The sequence below is a fragment of the Podarcis liolepis genome (genome assembly GCF_965112155.1).
Source record: "Podarcis liolepis genome assembly, chromosome: 5".
In the NCBI taxonomy this organism is placed as follows: domain Eukaryota; kingdom Metazoa; phylum Chordata; class Lepidosauria; order Squamata; family Lacertidae; genus Podarcis; species Podarcis liolepis.
Genome location: NC_139556.1, coordinates 8,360,951 through 8,379,443, shown reverse-complemented (window position 1 = coordinate 8,379,443; position 18,493 = coordinate 8,360,951). Strand labels below are relative to the sequence as shown.

General features: G+C 45.9%; 2 protein-coding genes across 2 annotated transcripts in view; one reads left to right on the top strand and one right to left on the bottom strand.

The window, feature by feature from the left end:
- Window positions 1-16,916, top strand: part of TIGAR (TP53 induced glycolysis regulatory phosphatase) — a 30,781-nt gene extending 13,865 nt beyond the window's left edge. Inside the window, exon 7 of the mRNA XM_083503578.1 lies at window positions 16,296-16,916. Coding sequence (XP_083359704.1) covers window positions 16,296-16,301 — 6 coding nt within the window. The 3' untranslated portion in view covers window positions 16,302-16,916. The remainder of the gene's footprint in view (window positions 1-16,295) is intronic.
- FGF23 (fibroblast growth factor 23) lies at window positions 4,254-15,187 on the bottom strand. Its single transcript, XM_083503591.1, has 3 exons — window positions 14,517-15,187; window positions 9,721-9,824; window positions 4,254-6,312 (listed from the first exon to the last, which is right to left on the bottom strand). Exons 1-3 carry the CDS (start codon window positions 14,737-14,739, stop codon window positions 5,914-5,916), a joined length of 726 nt encoding a protein of 241 aa, XP_083359717.1. The 5' UTR covers window positions 14,740-15,187; the 3' UTR covers window positions 4,254-5,913.
- Window positions 16,917-18,493: the final 1,577 nt, after the last annotated feature.

The window sequence follows — 18,493 nt, the reverse complement described above, 5'->3', positions numbered from 1 at the left end:
TGTAGGATCAATACTAACTAGAGATGGGAAGGCCTAGGAGGGGAAATGGGGGGGCGTCCCATCCCCGTTTTCCCCCCAAAGCCATTTTCCCCAAAAAAATTTGAAAAAAAGTGTGTAAAATATTCCAGCTTTGGGGAAAACTGGGGAAAAGCTTGGGTTTTCCCAATTTTTCTGGCTTCCCCCCCCCCCAGGCCTTCTCATCTCTAGTACTAACCTCCCATCTCTTGCGGGGGTGCAATTAGTGCCAGCACCGTCCGTTAAGAGTTTGGGTGTAATCTTCGACACCTCCCTTTCCATGGAGGTGCAGATTGCACCTAGGACAAAGGCGGCATTTTTTCATCTCCGCCAAGCTAAGCAGTTGGCTCCTTACCTCTCTTGCCCTGACCTAGCCACTGTGATCCACGCGACGGTCACCTCCAGACTGGATTATTGTAACTCGCTCTACGTGGGGCTGCTCTTGAGACTGACCCAGAAACTCCAGCGGGTGCAGAATGCCGCGGCGAGACTCCTTACGGGGTCTTCACCGCGGGATCACATTCACCCAGAGCTACACCAGCTGCACTGGCTCCCGGTGGAGTACAGGATCAGGTTTAAGGTGCTGGTTTTAACCTTTAAAGCCCTATACGGCCTAGGACCCTCATACCTACGGGACCGCCTCTCCTGGTATGCCCCACAGGGGAACCTACGGTCTGCAAACAAAAACATCCTGAAGGTCCCAGGCCACAGAGAGGTTAGGCTGGCCTCAACTAGAGCCAGGGCTTTTTCGGCTGTGGCTCCGATCTGGTGGAACACTCTGTCACAAGAGACTAGGGCCCTGCGGGACTTGACATCTTTCCGCAGGGCCTGCAAGACAGAGTTGTTCCACCAGGCCTTTGGCCAGGGCACAGCCTGACTCCCTCCTTCGGCAATCTTCGCGGAGCTCTGGCCCAATCGTTGCCAGTGGCCTGAATTAATTAATTTTATAATGAATGATTTTAGAGTGTTGTGTTGTGTTGTGTTGTACTGTTTTATTGTTGTTAGCTGCCCTGAGCCCGGTTTCGGCTGGGGAGGGCGGGATATAAATAAAATTTATTATTTATTATATTATTATTATTATTATTAACCTGAGAGAAAGTTCAGACATGGTAGGGAGTTGGGCTTTGCCTGCACTTTTTGCCATAGAGAATGTTGTAGCTGATCTACAGTTTGAGTCTGAAACTGGAAGTAACCCCTCACAAGAGAAAAATGTCTGGAATACAGTTAGGGTGTGCTATTGATGGACTGGGTGTCCATCAATATGCAGATGATACCCAGCTCTACCTCTCTTTCAAATCAGAACCAGTGAAGGCGGTGAAGCTCCTGTGTGAGTGCCTGGAGGCGGTTGGAGGATGGATGGCGGCTAATGGATTGAAGTTGAATCCTGACAAGACAGAAGTACTGTTTTTGGGGGACAGGGGGTGGGCTGGTGTGGAGGACTCCCTGGTCCTGAATAGGGTAACTGTGCCCCTGAAGGACCAGGTGCGCAGCCTGGGAGTCATTTTGGACTCACAGCTGTCCATGGAGGCGCAGGTCAATTCTGTATCCAGGGAAGCTGTCTACCAACTCCACCTGGTACGCAGGCTGAGACCCTACCTGCCCGCGGACTGTCTCGCCAGAGTGGTGCATGCTCTGGTTATCTCCCGCTTGGACTACTGCAATGCGCTCTACGTGGGGCTACCTTTGAAGGTGACTCGGGAACTACAACTAATCCAGAATGCAGCAGCTAGACTGGTGACTGGGGGCGGCCGCCGAGACCACATAACACCGGTCTTGAAAGACCTACATTGGCTCCCAGTACGTTTCCGAGCACAATTCAAAGTGCTGGTGCTGACCTGTAAAGCCCTAAACGGCCTCGGTCCAGTATACCTGAAGGAGCGTCTCCACCTCCATCGTTCTGCCCGGACACTGAGGTCCAGCGCCGAGGGCCTTCTGGCGGTTCCCTCATTGCGAGAAGCAAAGCTACAGGGAACCAGGCAGAGGGCCTTCTCGGTAGTGGCGCCCGCCCTGTGGAACGCCCTCCCATCAGATGTCAAAGCGATAAATAACTACCTGACATTTAGAAGACATCTTAAGGCAGCCCTGTTCAGGGAAGTTTTTAATCTGTGATATTTTACTGTATTTTTGGTTTCTATGGAAGCCGCCCAGAGTGGCTGGGGAAACCCAGCCAGATGGGCGGGGTACAAATAAATTATTATTATTATTATTATTATTATTATTATTATTATTATTAAGTAACAGATTGGGTGGAAGAGTTCCTGTCCATCCCTACTACGCTTTGTCTCCCCACCTCTACTTTATAAAGGTTAGGCAGGACTCAGGCTGGATCAGTACTAGAACGCGCAGGTACATGCAAGGAGTCAAACCCAGATCTGTTGTCTCTCAAAAATTTGGCTTCTTCGGGAGTGATGCATCACTCCTGTGACTCCAAGTGTAGAAAGAACAGAATTGCCCGTCACCAGTAACAGCTGGTTGGAAGGTATCAAGGCCAGTGCGGTACATGATGCAAAGATGTAAAGGGTAGCTTCCTTTGTTGCTAGGCTTACAAGGCCGTGTTCATATTATATATTTAATAATAATAATAATAATAATAATAATAATAATAATAATAATAATTTATTTATATCCCACCCTCCCCAGCCGAAGCCGGGCTCAGAGCGGCTAGCAACAATAAAAGTAATACCGTTTACATAAAATCACAATCAATTAATTGAAATACATTCTAAAATCAATTCGTTCTAAAATCAATTCAAAATGAAATTAATGGCAACCATTGGGCTAGAGTTCTGTGAGGATTACCAAAGGAGGGGGTCAGACTGTGCCTTGGCCAAAGGCCTGGTGGAACAGCTCTGTCTTGCAGGCCCTGCGGAAAGATGTCAAGTCCCGCAGGGCCCATGTCTCTTGTGACAGAGCGTTCCACCAGATCGGAGCCACAGCCGAAAAAGCCCTGGCTCTGGTTGAGGCCAGCCTAACCTTCCTGTGACCCGGGGTCTCCAAGATCTTTTTATTTGAAGACCATAAGGTCCTCTGTGGGACATACCAGGAGGCGGTCCCGTAGGTACGAGGGTCCTAGGCCGTATAGGGCTTTAAAGGTTAAAGCCAGCACCTTAAACCTGATCCTGTACTCCACCGGGAGCCAGTGCACCACTAAGATACCACTTTACGTACCCATGATGTACTTTCAATGCTTTAAACGTGTGGTGTGACCGTGACCCCAGGACCTTTCAGTTACTTAATTCTCGTGGTCCAGTTGGATGCCCTGGCTCACAGCTTAGGAATCATTACATTGGATAGGCTTGGAAAGGGGCATTTTTAAAACACAGGAGGAAGAAAACAAGGCATGATTTATTTCTCAGAAAGTTTATTTGTATTTTCATTACAAATTGGAAATGGTGGGTATACATAATCATTATAAATATTAATAAATACTCTTAAATGCGGCAAAGAATTCAAATAAATAAATAAATAAATAGAACAACATAAAATGCATTAAACCACATTTTCCCTATTAGCTAGGAAACATCCAGGGGCTCTTTTTTTCAACAATTCCCTTGTTGTTTGAGATTAGGAATATCCACCTATGGAGAAAGCCATTTTACATTTTCCAGTGATGTAAGAGTCCTGTAGTTTTAATAGTGTGGGAAATAATCATTCATAACAGGGAAAGCATACATTGAAACCTCTTCTGTATACCATCTTAATAGTGATAGGCAGGGAGCCAGTCCTGCGGCTTGGTTAATTGACAGTATAATATCAATGTTTCCTTAGAACTGAGCATTGGGGCCACAATCGCGCATACTTCTGTGGGAGTAAATTCCAGTGACTACGGTGGGACCTACTTCTGAGTAAATATGACCACGATTGTCTGGCACCCTTATCCTAAGAACAGGTCAGCAAAATTGTCTCTTTATTAATAAGGTCTAGTATCTTGGGTTGGACTCGATGGCCCTTGTGGTCTCTTCCAACTCTATGATTCTATGATTCTATCTTGAAGAGTTCATAGTTCAGTGCAAACAAAAAGCCGTTCTGAAAAGCACTATAGGTTATTATAGTGTGCTAAGGAAAAGTGTGAAATCTCTCCAGCGTATTGTAGGTTTATTTTCCTACTTGGACTTTCAAGAGATTTGAAGAAAGGAAGAATACCAGCTTGAAGTCTTGAAGCACCCCATGGGAGCTCCTGGACCAGCTTTTGCAGAGATGAACAAAATGTGTACATCAAATGTGGAGGATCTGGGTGGCATCCAATTAAGTCATACTCTGGAGTCTGCCCACAGAAATCTGTGGACTTAACTAAAGTCTACAGATTTCAGTGTTTCTGCTTCGAGTATGACAGTTGGCTATAAGTCAAAGAGCAAGGGATATGTTAACAGATTTTAAAAGCATTCAAACATGTAATTTTTAACTTGCAGTCTGAAGTGATACTGTCTCCACTAAGAGCTCTGGCATATAATTCTGCTGATCATGTAGCTTGGCTTGTTTCTTAGAGCTCAGCAGGATTATGTAAGTTGAAGGAAATATGTTCCATTGTGGTAGTATTAATAACTTGCCATCTCTTCACGCTACACCAAAAATTCAGAGCTTGAAAGGCTACGAAAACATTAGGGCTGAAACAAATGTATTTGCTTAGTATCTCTGCCCCCCCCCCACCCTCCCATACACATGCCAAGTATTATTAAAACCCCAGACAGATGTTTATTTCTATTTTCCTCATCCATGGCTTATATATTCACCCACAGCTTCAGTCAAGAAAAATTTGGTCCTTGCAAACAGAACCAGGCAAGTCCATTTGCTACGTTTCCTGGTTCCAATTCAGCTGTAGCGGACGTTGTTCCAAGTTTTGCTCTGTTTCAGACTATAATGGTTTAGTAGCCAATCTGTCACACTTACACTGCTTCATTTCATGTGAGAATATTCAAATAATCCCTTACATTATGGCAATGATTTGCGCAGGAGAGAAGCAGATTCATATTTGTTATACTGTATTCTGCTCTTAATCAAGGGACGCGGGTGGCGCTGTGGGTTAAACCACAGAGCCTAGGACTTGCCGATCTGAAGGTCGGCAGTTCAAATCCCCGTGACAGGGTGAGCTCCTGTTGCTCGGTCCTTGCTCCTGCCAACCTAGCAGTTCAAAAGCACGTTAAAGTGCAAGTAGATAAATAGGTACCGCTCCAGCAGGAAGGTAAATGGTGTTTCCGTGCGCTGCTCTGGTTCACCAGAAGCGGCTTAGTCATGCTGTCCATATGACCCGGAAGCTGTACGCCGGCTCCCTTGGCCAATAAAGCGAGATGAGCGCCGCAACCCCAGAGTCGGTCACGACTGGACCTAATGGTCAGGGGTCCCTTTACCTTTTACCTATTCTGCTCTTAATAAGGGATGGTTAGACACAGTGGACAATTGGTAGTAAAAGTTGCAGCGAAGGAGAGAAGGGAGGAAAACAGTGATGTATTTGACACAGGATCAGACCATTGGTCCATCTTACCCCATGCTATATCTATCTACCTGCCAGGAAACAACTCTTGGGGATACTGGACATTACAAAATTATCCCTTCTGTGAGTTATGGCTGCTTCCAAGACAAGTTCTCAACATGACGCTGCCTTATATTGTCAGACCATGGGTTATTCTGATTCAGTACTGTTTAGCCTCAAGTTGCCATATTTCAAAATGTAAAAACCAGGGCACCCCAAAAGTTGCTGCGTTTTCTTTTTTATATATAGACAAAAATGCCTAAACATTCCAGAATTTTAAAAATATATAGAAATTATTTCTTAAACCCTTATTCTAAACTGATACTGTGAACTGTATCAAGAGTCCTAAAGCATTTTTTCAAATACTTTAAAATAATTGTTCAGATTATGTCCTCGTCAGGACAGAAAACGGGTTACTGTTACAGATTGGTTCAGGTTTTGATATCAGTCCTAGGGCTTGAAAACCACCTGCTGAACGTTGCACCGTTGGGGTCTCCATTTTCGGCATGTGAATCATCTACATCATGATATGTGGATGATTGCGCCTTTGGGTTGTCAGAGAGGTTTCCGGCTGATATGATACTGCCACAGGGATCGGCACTCGCATTTCTCGTATGTCTGCTAGGTTTTGGTGTGTTGAATTGGACTAAAGGAATTTCGTTCCTTCTGGCCAAGAATTGGGAGTACGGTGGTGGATTCATACCGGGGAATAAAGGTTGCTTAGCTTTTCCTAGGCTGACGAGATAGTTGTACTTGGGAGACTGGTAGACATCATAGCCATTTTCCAGGGTCCAATGTCTGAAAGTGCAGTCCTCATAACTGAAGAAGTGCTGAAGGAAGAAACAACAACCACAATCAGAACAGTATTAAAATTCGAGTGGAAAATGCTCATCAAAATTCTCTGCTACAGATGTTGAATGGTGTCCGGGTTATTATCACATACAGTGGTGCCTCGCAAGACGAAAAGAATCCGTTCTGTGATTCTCTTCGTCTAGCGGTTTTTTCGTCTTGCGAAGCAAGCCCATTGACGGATTAGCAGATTAGCTGATTAGCGCTATTAGCGGCTTTTAGCGGCTTATCTGCTGATCAGATCAGCTGATAAGCGGCTTAGCGGCTTAGAAAAAGGGGGGGAAGGGGAAAAAACAGCAGGAACTCGCAAGACATTGTCGTCTTGCGAAGCAAGCCCATAGGAGATTCGTTTTGCGAAACACCTCCAAAACGGAAAACTCTTTCGTCTAGCGAGTTTTCTGTCTTGCGAGACATTCGTCTTGCGGGGCACCACTGTATTTGGTATGTCTAAATGTCTTTACGATATTTGATTTCAACATTTTATATTTTAGTATTTTTAATTGCATGTTCAATGGAATTAGCATTGGCAGTATTTTATAGATAAGAGTGTTACTGTTTGACAGATTACAGCTTGTGAGATGTTTGGTACCTTCCAAACCATTCACATCTAAAACATTTGAACTCATGAGTTATTAGTCTTTCCCACTGCATTGTCAATGGTTCTTTGTTTTTACTTATTTTCTTTCTCCAAGTGATAACCCTTCTACCTTTACCAAAAATAAAACAAAATAAAAAATAAATCCAGATTCTGCACAGAAAAATACCACATTCAAAACAAATAATGCTGGGGGGAGGGGATCAGAAATCCACAGAAGCAGAAAAGTGATGAAATCCTTTTTTTAAAAGTGTGATAACTAAGCTTTATCAAATGGTTATATGTCCCGTGATAAGCTACCATTTAATAAATGGACACCTGGACTTTTTTTGCAGTGAATAAAGATATAAAGCAGGGGTGAGAACCTCCATCTCATGAGCCAAATGTGGCTTGGCAGGGGTACCACTTTGGCCCATAGAACTATTCCTTGCAAACAGTGCCCAGCTGTGTAGTGGGAGTGGGCCTTGTTCCAGGAGCACAGAGTGGTTTGCATTTAAACCACTGCTAAAATGGAAAGGAAAAGCTCCTTTTTAGCAGCAGTTTCAATAAAACATCAACCGGTGGACTAGACCAGTGTTTCCCAACCGGTGTTCCGCGGCACACTAGTGTGCCGCGAGATGTTGCCTGGAGGGAGGCGGGCGAGTCCAAAAAAGGTTGGGAAACACTGCTCTAACACACGCCAGCCGGGGTCTGCCTCCGCGTTGCATGAGCTTCCTCTACGTTGTAGAACGCAGAGTTCTTATTTTGGGAAGGTTTGAGGGGTCGGACTAAGCGGGTTGGGGGCTGGTCTGGGCTTCCGCTCCCTCCCCTCCCCACGGAGTGTACCTGCGGTGCAAGGAGGCGCTCTGAGCCACTGCTCTGGGAAAGGAAGGAGGGCGAGGCGGCCTGGCCAAGTGCAGGGGAGACCTGTAGTGGGGAGCAGGGGGAGGAGGAGGCACCGAGGAATGGAGGCGGGGGAGACTCCCTCGCTTTGCAGAAACTGCAAAAAACGAGGCAGGAATTGGGTTTGTTTTTGTAGCTCAGGACGTGCTTCGCTTCTGGTGTGCCTAAGGCGGCCGCCCCAATTATCCCCTAGCCCGTCTTTCCAGGTGCTGCCCCCCGTCCACAAAGGGCCATAGAACTGTAGAGTTGGCAGGGGTCCCAAGGGTCATCTAGTCTTAAGTTTCTCTTTCAAAAAGGAAACGTGGGTTAAAGCGGTGGCGACGCCCCCCACTCACTTTCCTGCTCTGGCTTCCCTAACAGTTTTCCGAGTTGCGTCACTGGATCCAGCCCCCTTTTCCACAGGTGACACGGGGCTGGAGGGAGGGAAAGAGGGCTTTACATCGCGCACAAAGGCAGCCTCCTAGAAGCGCTCTGGGCCGGCGCCGTTTCGCCGAAGGCGCCGGAGGACCCCCACCCTCAGCTCCTTCAGAAAGGACTGGAGCGGAATAGCCCTTTCTCTTCTTCCCCAACCCTTGTTGTTGGAGGAGTCCCTCAGTCCCTCGCTTTGCTGCCTCCTCCCCCCCCCACCCCCAAAGCTTGGAGGTTCCCCGGCAAGGGGGAGGGGGAAAAATTGAAACTTACACTTTCGTGCGTTCCTCCCGGCGTGACGCTGTGCGCTGACGTCACGGGGCTGTAATGGTGGTGTGCCTCGAGATTTTTTTCATCAAACAAGTGTGCCTTTGCCCAAAAAAGGTTGGGAAACACTGGACTAGACCACGCACTGGACAATTATCTGATGTCATTATGTCATAAGGTGATGGGCAGATGGGTTGTCTTAGGTAAAGGTAAAGGGACCCCTGACCCTTAGGTCCAGTTGTGACCGACTCTGGGGTTGCAGCGCTCATCTCGCTTTATTGGCCGAGGGAGCCGGTGTACAGCTTCCGGGTCATGTGGCCAACATGACTAAGCCGTTGGTCTGCAGGGGAAGAGATAAAGATGCGCCCCCTCTTGCCTGCCCCAAAGCTTCTCCATCCCTGATATAAAGCAGCATACTTTGATCTGAAATACTTGTTGAGGAACATGCAGATTGGCAGTTGTTTGAGTGATTGCCAGGATTGTGTGCATATTTGTGGGTGGAAAGAGAGTTCACATCTTCCAAGTTTGGCGGGTGGCGGTGTGGGTTAAACCACAGAGCCTAGGGCTTGCCAATCAGAAGGTTGGCCGTTTGAATCCCCGCGACGGGGTGAGCTCCCATTGCTCAGTCCCTGCTCCTGCCAACCTAGCAGTTCAAAAGCACGTCAAAGTGCAAGTAGATAAATAGGTACCACTCCAGCGGGAAGGCAAACGGCGTTTCCGTGCACTGCTCTGGTTCGCCAGAAGCGGCTTAGTCCTGCTGGCCACATGACCCGGAAGCTGTACGCCGGCTTCCTCGGCCAATAAAGCGAGATGAGTGTCGCAACCCCAGAGTCAGTCACGACTGGACCTAATGGTCAGGGGTCCCGTTACCTTTACCTATTCTTAGGTTAACAGCCTCACAGTTATGTAAAGCCCTGGGTTTCACAATATCAAACTGAAGAGGGCAAATTGTGCAGCCCTCTGTGTTGTCTGTAGCACAGGTGTGGCATGCCGGTGGTGTTGTGCAGGCAGAAAGAAATGTGGGACATCCTTCATAAATCATTGTGTCTCGTAAGAACTGCAAGGGCCTGAAGGAAAACGATATCCCAGGCATAAGCGAAAGGGTAAAAGACAATGGTTTCCTTAGAAGTGCAGCAGAACCGGTTTATTGCATTTCCAAGTTAAAGAATCACACTTTGGCTGTTGTGGCACATGGCACCACTTGAAAGATGCCAGAAAAATTCATATGAGAACTCACCGATCCAAAGATATTGCCATTAATATCCATACAGAGGAAGCGCCCAGTTTTTACGCCATTTATCACCACATAGCCTGCACCTTCAGATTTGATCATCAGGGCACCTGAAATTTAAATGGTTAAACATTAGGAGATAATTTAATGCCGTAAACCAACGATGCCCATCTGGTGGCCATAGGGCAAGACCCAGTCCCAAAGTATTAAGAGTTATCTGGCTAACCCTTCCATTTTTTAGTTGAGGTATGGCAAAAAAGCTTGCCCACAATTTTAATCGGAACAGGAAAGTTCTAAGAAAAGATAGTGTATTCTGGTATGCTATCACTTCATTTCGAATTTGGTTTACAATATGTATGCTAATATTTATATGTAATGCTATACTTCTGTACAGTGGTGCCCCGCAAGACGAATGCCTCGCAAGATGGAAAACTCGCTAGACGAAAGAGTTTTCCGTTTTGGAGGTGCTTCGCAAAACAAATCTCCTATGGGCTTGCTTCGCAAGACGAAAATGTCTTGCGAGTTCCTGCGGGTTTTTCCCCTTCCCCCCCTTTTCTAAGCCGCTAAGCCGCTTATCAGCTGATCCGATAAGCAGATAAGCCGCTAAAAGCCGTTAATAGCGCTAATAGCGCTAAGCCGCTAATAGCCGTGCTTCACAAGACGAAAAAACCGCTAGACGAAGAGAACCACAGAACGGATTCTTTTTGTCTTGCGAGGCACCACTGTACATGCTGAAATGTATGAGGAGTTGGCCAATTGGCAAACCAACTCTTGTGTTACAAAGATGACTGCAAATGTGAGATTAAGGCTGGCAGCATTAACCCTGCCATGTGGGAATCCCTTGCAGATGACCGCAGTGCCCCGCGCCACTAGCCTCTATGGGTAAGACGCCCCTGGATGAGCTGTTCCTGGTTACACACTTGGATAGCTTGAATAAATTGGATGGATAGATTCATGTTGCCAGCTTGGTTGTAACTATTGTATTTGGATGACTGGGAAGCTATACGTGTTGCAGGTGCAGGGCAAGCATTGTAATGTCTGGTCCTGACTGATGCTCTGGAGATAGCTCAGTCGGTAGAGCAGGAGACTCGTAATCTCAGGGTTGTGGGTTTGAGCCCCACGTTGCGCAAGAAGATTCCTGAATTGCAGGGGGTTGGACTAGATGACCCTTGGGGTCCCTTCCAACTCTACAATTCTATTATTCTAAGCCTCCCATATAGCATATAAGTGCATATAGCATATAAGTGCGGTTGGAGGATGGATGTCAGTCTTGAATGGGGTAACTGTGCCCCTGAAGGACCAGGTGCGCAGCCTGGGAGTCATTTTGGACTCACATCTGTCCATGGAGGCGCAGGTGAATTCTGTGTCCAGGGCAGCTGTCTACCAACTCCACCTGGTACGCAGGCTGAGACCCTACCTGCCCGTGGACTGTCTCACCAGAGTGGCGCATGCTCTAGTTATCTCCCGCTAATGCAATGCACTCTATGTGGGGCTACCTTTGAAGGTGACTCGGAAACTGCAATTAATCCAGAATGCGGCAGCTAGACTGGTGACTGGGAGTGGCCGCCGGGACCACATAACACCGGTCCTGAGAGATCTGCATTGGCTCCCAGTACGTTTCCGAGCACAATTCAAAGTGTTGGTGCTGACCTTTAAAGCCCTAAATGGCCTCGGTCCTGTATACCTGAAGGAGCGTCTCCACCCCCATTGTTCAGCCCGGACACTGAGATCCAGCGCCAAGGGCCTTCTGGAGGTTCCCTCATTGCGAGAAGTAAGGCTACAGGGAACCAGGCAGAGGGCCTTCTCGGTAGTGGCGCCTGCCCTGTGGAACACCCTCCCTTCAGATGTGAAGGAAATAAGCAGCTATCCTATCTTTAAAAGACATCTGAAGGCAGCCCTGTTTAGGGAAGTTTTTAATATTTAACGCTGTACTGTTTTTAACACTTGATTGGGAGCCGCCCAGAGTGGCTGGAAAACTCAGCCAGATGGGCGGGGTATAAATAATAAATTATTATTATTATTATTATTATTATTATTATTATTATTATTATTATTCACTTATCCAAAGATAAGTATGAAGGTACATATCGAGCGAAGGAGTGCTAAGGCAAAAAGTGATTGGCTGATTAAAAACTTTTCACCTGCTCTGGCAAGCAGTTCATTGATCTTGAGGCATCACACCACACCTCCCTTTTTGCTAGACCCCGTGGAAAAGCAAAGAATCAATCATTTATTTGTATGCCTCCTTTCCAAAGTTCAAACCATGCACAAGACGGCTTACAACACACGCAAAATATGTAACTATAAATGTAACAGAAGTAGTCATGAACAAAATATTGAGTACACAACCAAATTGAAAATTTTTCACATAAATCATAAGATCCAAAATAAAGATATAAAAAATTAACAACTCCCTCCCCCAACAAAAACCCCTAAACAATACCTCTGCCGCAATCTGTGTACAGTGGTGCCCCGCAAGACGAATGCCTCGCAAGACAAAAAACTCGCTAGACGAAAGGGTTTTGCGGTTTTTGAGCTGCTTCGCAAGACGAATTTCCCTATGGGCTTGCTTCGCAAGACGAAAACGTCTTGCAAGTTTGTTTCCTTTTTCTTAACACCGTTAATACAGTTGCGACTTGACTTCGAGGAGCAACTCATAGAACGCAGTGTACATAGTAGCCTTTTTTGAGGTTTTTAAAGACTTTGGTGATTTTTGAAGCTTTTCCAAAACTTCTTTTGCAGGCATTTGGTAAGTTAAGCTTTTAAAACTTTTTTGGGGGGTTTTGGATTTTGGGTTGGGGTGTTTGGAATTCAAGGACTTGGTGTTGGGAAGGGGTTTGCAAGAATCTGGAAGCTTGTGGTTTTTTTCTTTCATTTTCATGATTTTCTGTGACCATTGGGCCACTCTGCTGTTTTTTTTAAAAAATTCTGGGTTTGAATTTTGAAATGCTCTTTACAGTATGTGTGACTTTAAAGAGCACTTGATAAACTCTTGTTGTACCAAATTTGGCTTTGTTTGGACTTTTTTTGACCATAGGAACGCATTAATTGATTTTCAATGCATTCCTATGGGAAACCGTGCTTCGCAAGACGAAAAATTCACTAGACGAAAAAATTCACGGAACGAATTAATTTCGTCTTGCGAGGCACCACTGTATGTGTGTATGCATGCTTCCTTGCAAGATTTGGCTGCCCCTGCCGGCTTGAAATGGTCAAACCATTCTTCAAGAAGCCCTCCCTAGATTTGGAAAATCTAAGTAACTACCGGCCAGTCGCCAATATCCCCTTCTTGGGCAAGGTTTCTGAGCAGGTGGTTGTGGACCCGATCCAGATGTCTTGCAGGAAACTGGTCTTCTAGATCGAGATCAATTGGGGTTTAGGTCTGGCTTTGGCACAGAAACTGCTTTGGTCACCTTCTATGAGAACCTCTGTCTGGAGAGACATGGGAACCGTGTCCTTGTTCTCCTCAGCCTCTCAGCGGCTTTTGATACCATCGACCATGATATCTTTCTGGACCGATTGTTTGAGCTTACCAATCCTGGCCCGATTGCACTGGCTGCCGATTAGTTTCCGGGCCCAATTCAAAGTGCTGGTTTTGAGCTATAAAGCCATAAATAGCTCAGGACCATAATACCCAAGTCTCTCGTGATATGACCCTGCACTCATCCCTTGGGGCCTTTCTTTATGTGCCTCCTCCTGACAAACCAGGCCTAAACCCTGATTGAAATGGATCTAGGAAACAAATTTCCTCCAAGGCTCCTGGTCCAGAGACAACACGAGAACAGCCCTTTTCTATCGTGGGTCCCTGCTTGTGGAATGAATATTTCCACTTACAAAATATAGGTTCTAATTCCCCCTAAAATTTGGAAAATGCAGACGTGTCCAGGAAACGCTCCCTGTCCTCTATGCAAAGCTGTGCTTCAGTTTGTCTGCAGTGAAAGGAATGAATAAATCCGTTTCTGTATATATTTGAAATTTAAGGCACGATGCAGTTGACGTTTATTTTTTGACTGAATCGTGCTTTTAATTAGAGCTCAGTTTCTGGTTTTTCTTAATGGAAACAAACCATGGGCACGTTCTCTTTCTAATAAGTCTGCCACTTTTACAGATATTGAAATATTAAATCTCCATATTAAACATTAGGACTAGAGAACAGCTCTGGGCTTCATGTTTCTCCACCTAAAATGGGATTAATAGTGGACTGGGTAATGCAGCTGTTATAATAATACTTCTAGGAATCCACTAACAGCAAATGAAGGCAGCCCATTTTCCCTTGTTTATTCCCAGCATTCTTCCTCTGGAGGGGCAGGATGGAGGGAATGTCGTTCTAGGTCACATTTTTATTGCAAACCTCCGCAGTTCGCACCTTACCAAACTATATGCAAACTCAAAGAAATCTGCCCTTCACAATCCGCACTTCTCCAAACTTTGCCACACAGTTCTCCAAGCAAATAACGTGCACGGAAATGCTTATGTTGCCATCGATTTATTTCGTAAAGTTTATACGGCTTTTGATTGTAAAAGAAACAAAACAAAACCCCAAAGCAGTTCACAAAAGGTTAGGGGCTTAGTTTCCGTAAGAATGCATAGATGAAATGAAAACAACATACAGAAATGAATGATGTTAGGCATAATTGTGGATGAAAATGTGTGGATGGGGAGAAATGCTGACAAATTTTCACGAGGACTTTTTTTTAAAAAGGCAAGCAATGTTGTAAAGTGGTGAACTGGATTTATTACTGGAAAAATGAGAAACTGAGAGAAACATCTCCGCCTCCCCTCAACCTTTCATTGGTACTTACTGTAAACGGTTTGGTGAAGACTTCCATCCACATGGCCATTGGAGTTGATTTGCAGGTGGAAGCTGTTTCTTGCTGTGGACGTGTACAAGTGCAGGAGTCTGTCTGTGTTCCCCCAGTTCTGGTTGAGTAGCGGCGAGGCGTTGGGAAAAGCAGTAGCTGCCTTGCAGCCACAGGCGGCCAGCAGGATGAACCTCAGGAAGCTGCAGCGAGTGACCGGGCACATGGCTCTTCTTTCTGAGTGGCTGAAACCTGAAACTCGATCCGTTAATCTGTTCCTCCCTTCGCCTGTGTCTCCCTCTCCTTTGGAGTGAATCCTCAGATAGGCTCCCTACAATTTTTGCAGCAGCTTTATAAAGGGCAGCGGAGTGACATGGGATCCCTTTTGTTTTGTAATAGCAATATTTTGGGAGTGTCCTGAGACCTCAACAAATCCAGGCGGGGGCAAAAAAGGAATGCATGTAGGTTTCTTAGGGGAGGTTACGCCGCTTCCAAAGTAAGCTTTTGGGCACTAATGACATGTTCAAATGTTATCTGGAAAAAGCCTCTGACATCACAACGCTTCCCACTGATGGGATCAACCCATTCCTTTGTAAGGGAAGGATATTTTCATTTCTCCCCACCTTTCCGTGCAGCTGATTCTGTAAATATGTGGTGTCAGACACAAAATCTGAATATCTTGTTGGACCCTTTTTGACTCCCCGCTATGGCCCAAGGCGGGACGCTGGTGGCGCTGTGGGTCAAACCACAGAGCCTAGGACTTGCCGATCAGAAGGTTGGCGGTTCAAATCCCCATGACGGGGTGAGCTCCTGTTGCTTGGTCCCTGCTCCTGCCAACCTAGCAGTTCGAAAGCACATCAAAGTGCAAGTAGATAAATAGGTACCACACCGGCGGGAAGGTAAATGGCGTTTCCGTGAGCTGTTCTGGTTCGCCAGAAGCGGCTTAGTCATGCTGGCCACATGACCCGGAAGCTGTACGCCGGCTCCCTCAGCCAGTAAAGCGAGATGAGCGCCGCAACCCCAGAATCAGCCTCGACTGGACCTAATGGTCAGGGGTCCCTTTACCTTTATGGCCCAAGGCACTTCCAGCAAACCAGCATTTGAAACATTTATGAGCTAGGAAGCTGATGTCCTCAAAGGGGCTAGACATATGGGTATTGGCCTCTCTATATCCTCTAAATCAGAGATGAGTGAGCTACCCATCCCACCTCCCCACTGCTGGTGGATTCACTGTGGTCCCCTCAGTCTCCCCCTTGCTCTGGAGCAGAAGCAGGCACCAGATCATCATGCTTCTCAGCAATTCCCAGAGCCAATCAGTTGGGCAGCTGAGAAGGGGGTATTACACAGTGTGATTGCTGAGATCCTACTGCTTTCCTACCTGTGAGATGTGTGTGTATCCAAGCATGTGCAACTTCTCACTCGCCATCCACTACCAAGTAGGGCCCTTGGTGCCAACAAGATTTCCCACTCCTGCCCCTGTGGGTGTCTAGACTCTGATGAGATGGAAATGAGGCGAAGAATCCGGATGAGCAATTGGAACGTGTACATTGGAGTTTTCAACACCCTAAGACCTTGTTTCGTCTGCAACTTGTCCTCTTCAGCTGTTCTGGACACAAGAGGACAAAAGTGTGGTGAGATGCTCTCATCAGCCCTGCCTGAAATGTCCCCATGCGCACTAGGCCTGCCATCCCACTTCTGATCATCTGTTGGCCCTCACCTGGAGAGGACTTTAGATGGATTAAGAGAAAACCCTCTTGCCCATTCTTTGGTCCTCTCTTGCAGGGATAAGGAATCTTCTGTTCAGCTGAGGATTGCATCCCTGCACAGGCAAATGTCTAGGAACTGCCCGCAGGTGACCAAGGTTAGAGGCAAAAGCAGGCAGGGCAAGAAGCAAAAAGGAGTGTGGCAAAGGATGCTATTTTTACCTTGATACACTTGGCTGCTTTCCACTCACACACCTTTCTGTTCTCCATCCAGGCAAGTAAGAGACAGTATCACAGTTGAAGGACATATTCCAGCTAGCCCAAAGCGCTCAAGGAGGCCATTAAAAAAACTAAACGTCAATAGTGAGATGGAAAGACAATAGTGAAGGTGTGGAAAGTTAAAGGTGCATGCCCGATATGCTACTGCACACATCTAAACTACACTTCTTGAAAAGACACAAGAACGGTGCCAATTAGATCCAGACTTGTGGAGACTACACTTCTGTTCCATTCAGATTTCCTTTTTAATTTTTTTAAGAATATCACAGGGAAAATAGGGGTGCAATTTGATGACGTAAGCTGAGTGCTGCCCAGTTGGCACCTGTAACCTTGAAATTATAGCTTTCTCTGTGTGTGGTTATTTTAAAAAGTTCCTAGACACCCTCAATTGTTTTTAAATGCATTTTGGTTTGGTTTTTAATTGTATTGTTTTATTACTGTGTCGCTTTCTGCCGTGGTCTCCATTGGGAGGAAAGGGCAGGATGGGAATTTAAACAAATAAAAGCACTTTTAGATGTTTTGGGGTTGAGGCGGCTGGGAACATTCCCTCAGACTCCTGTTTGTTTGCTGAATTTTGTAACTGTAATAACTAGATAGGTTTCAGCTGCATGGGCTCTAGCAAAGCTACAGGAAGCTGCCTATCACATGTCACTATTACTAAACATTTACACCTGAATGTTTGGAAAGCAGAGGGTCCTCAGGTAAGCAAACATGCACAGCAGCAATGCTCAGTTTTGTACATGAGAAACACATAAGTTTAGAGAAAGTAACAGGCTCTGGAAATCTTCAACAGCAGAGAAGGTAAGAAATCGTGCCTTATGATCCTCTCATTTTCTCTCATTTTCTGGCATTTTTCACTTCAAAAGTGTTACTTTCTCCCATCTAGTTCCCTCTACATCTTTTTCAGTGATATAGATTTTCTTTGGTTAATGATTGTTTGAAGAACTGTTGCACCTTTTATTTCCATATTATGGGAAATTTATTTACATGATGTTGTAGCTAGAAATATTACTTTCCTCTTTTCTTGAGTGGGATTTATTTACTTTACTTTCTGAGATGTCATTTTCATTTTTCTGGCTGTGTCTGTATATTCTTAATTTTTTAGATGGTGAACTTGACCAGTTTTAATTTACCAGTTTGATGAAATTTAATATAATTATTAACTGAAAACAACAGAGCTCACAATCCCTTCCCCCACAAAACCCCTCCTGGTCGGCTCTACCTTGCTTTCTTTCATTTCAGCAACTTAATTCAGATTTTCAGATTCTCATGTTGTTTTTGTTAAACCATTGTGAATCAGAAATTCTTACTGATGTGCTGCAAATTGTATGAGTTCTGCCATTGCTTCCCATTATACCCACCCATGAAAGAGAAAAATGGAATGTTGTAAATTGTTAATATTGTAACAGAAAACATGGCAGACTGTGGGAGAAGGTCATTTCCCCCCAAACATGCTTTTCCAGGCAGAATTGGCGTGTTTGACGTAAAGTTATGATACATTCCCTGGCTATCTGATGGCTGAAGAGTTTTGCACTGCAAACCAGTGAAGTTTAACACACCAAACACACACCAGTGATAGATCCTGATTCTACAGGGCTGCAGAACACCGGTAAAGGTAAAACGGTAAAGGACCCCTGGGCGGTTAAATCCAGTCAAAGGTGACTATGGGGTTGCGGCGCTCATCTCACTTTCAGGCCGAGGGAGCCAGCATTTGTCCACAGACAGCTTTCCGGGTTATGTGGCCAGCAGGACTAAACCGCTTCTGGCGCAATGGGACACCGTGACAGAGTGCACGGAAACACCGTTTACCTTCCCGCCGCAGCGGTACCTATTTATCTACTTGCACTGGTGTGCTTTCGAACTGCTTGGTTGGCAGGAGCTGGGACAGAGCAACGGCAACTCACGCCGTCATGGGGATTCAAACCGCCGACCTTCTGATCGGCAAGCCCAAGAGGCTCAGTGGCTTAGACCACAGCGCCACCCACACCAGTAATCAAG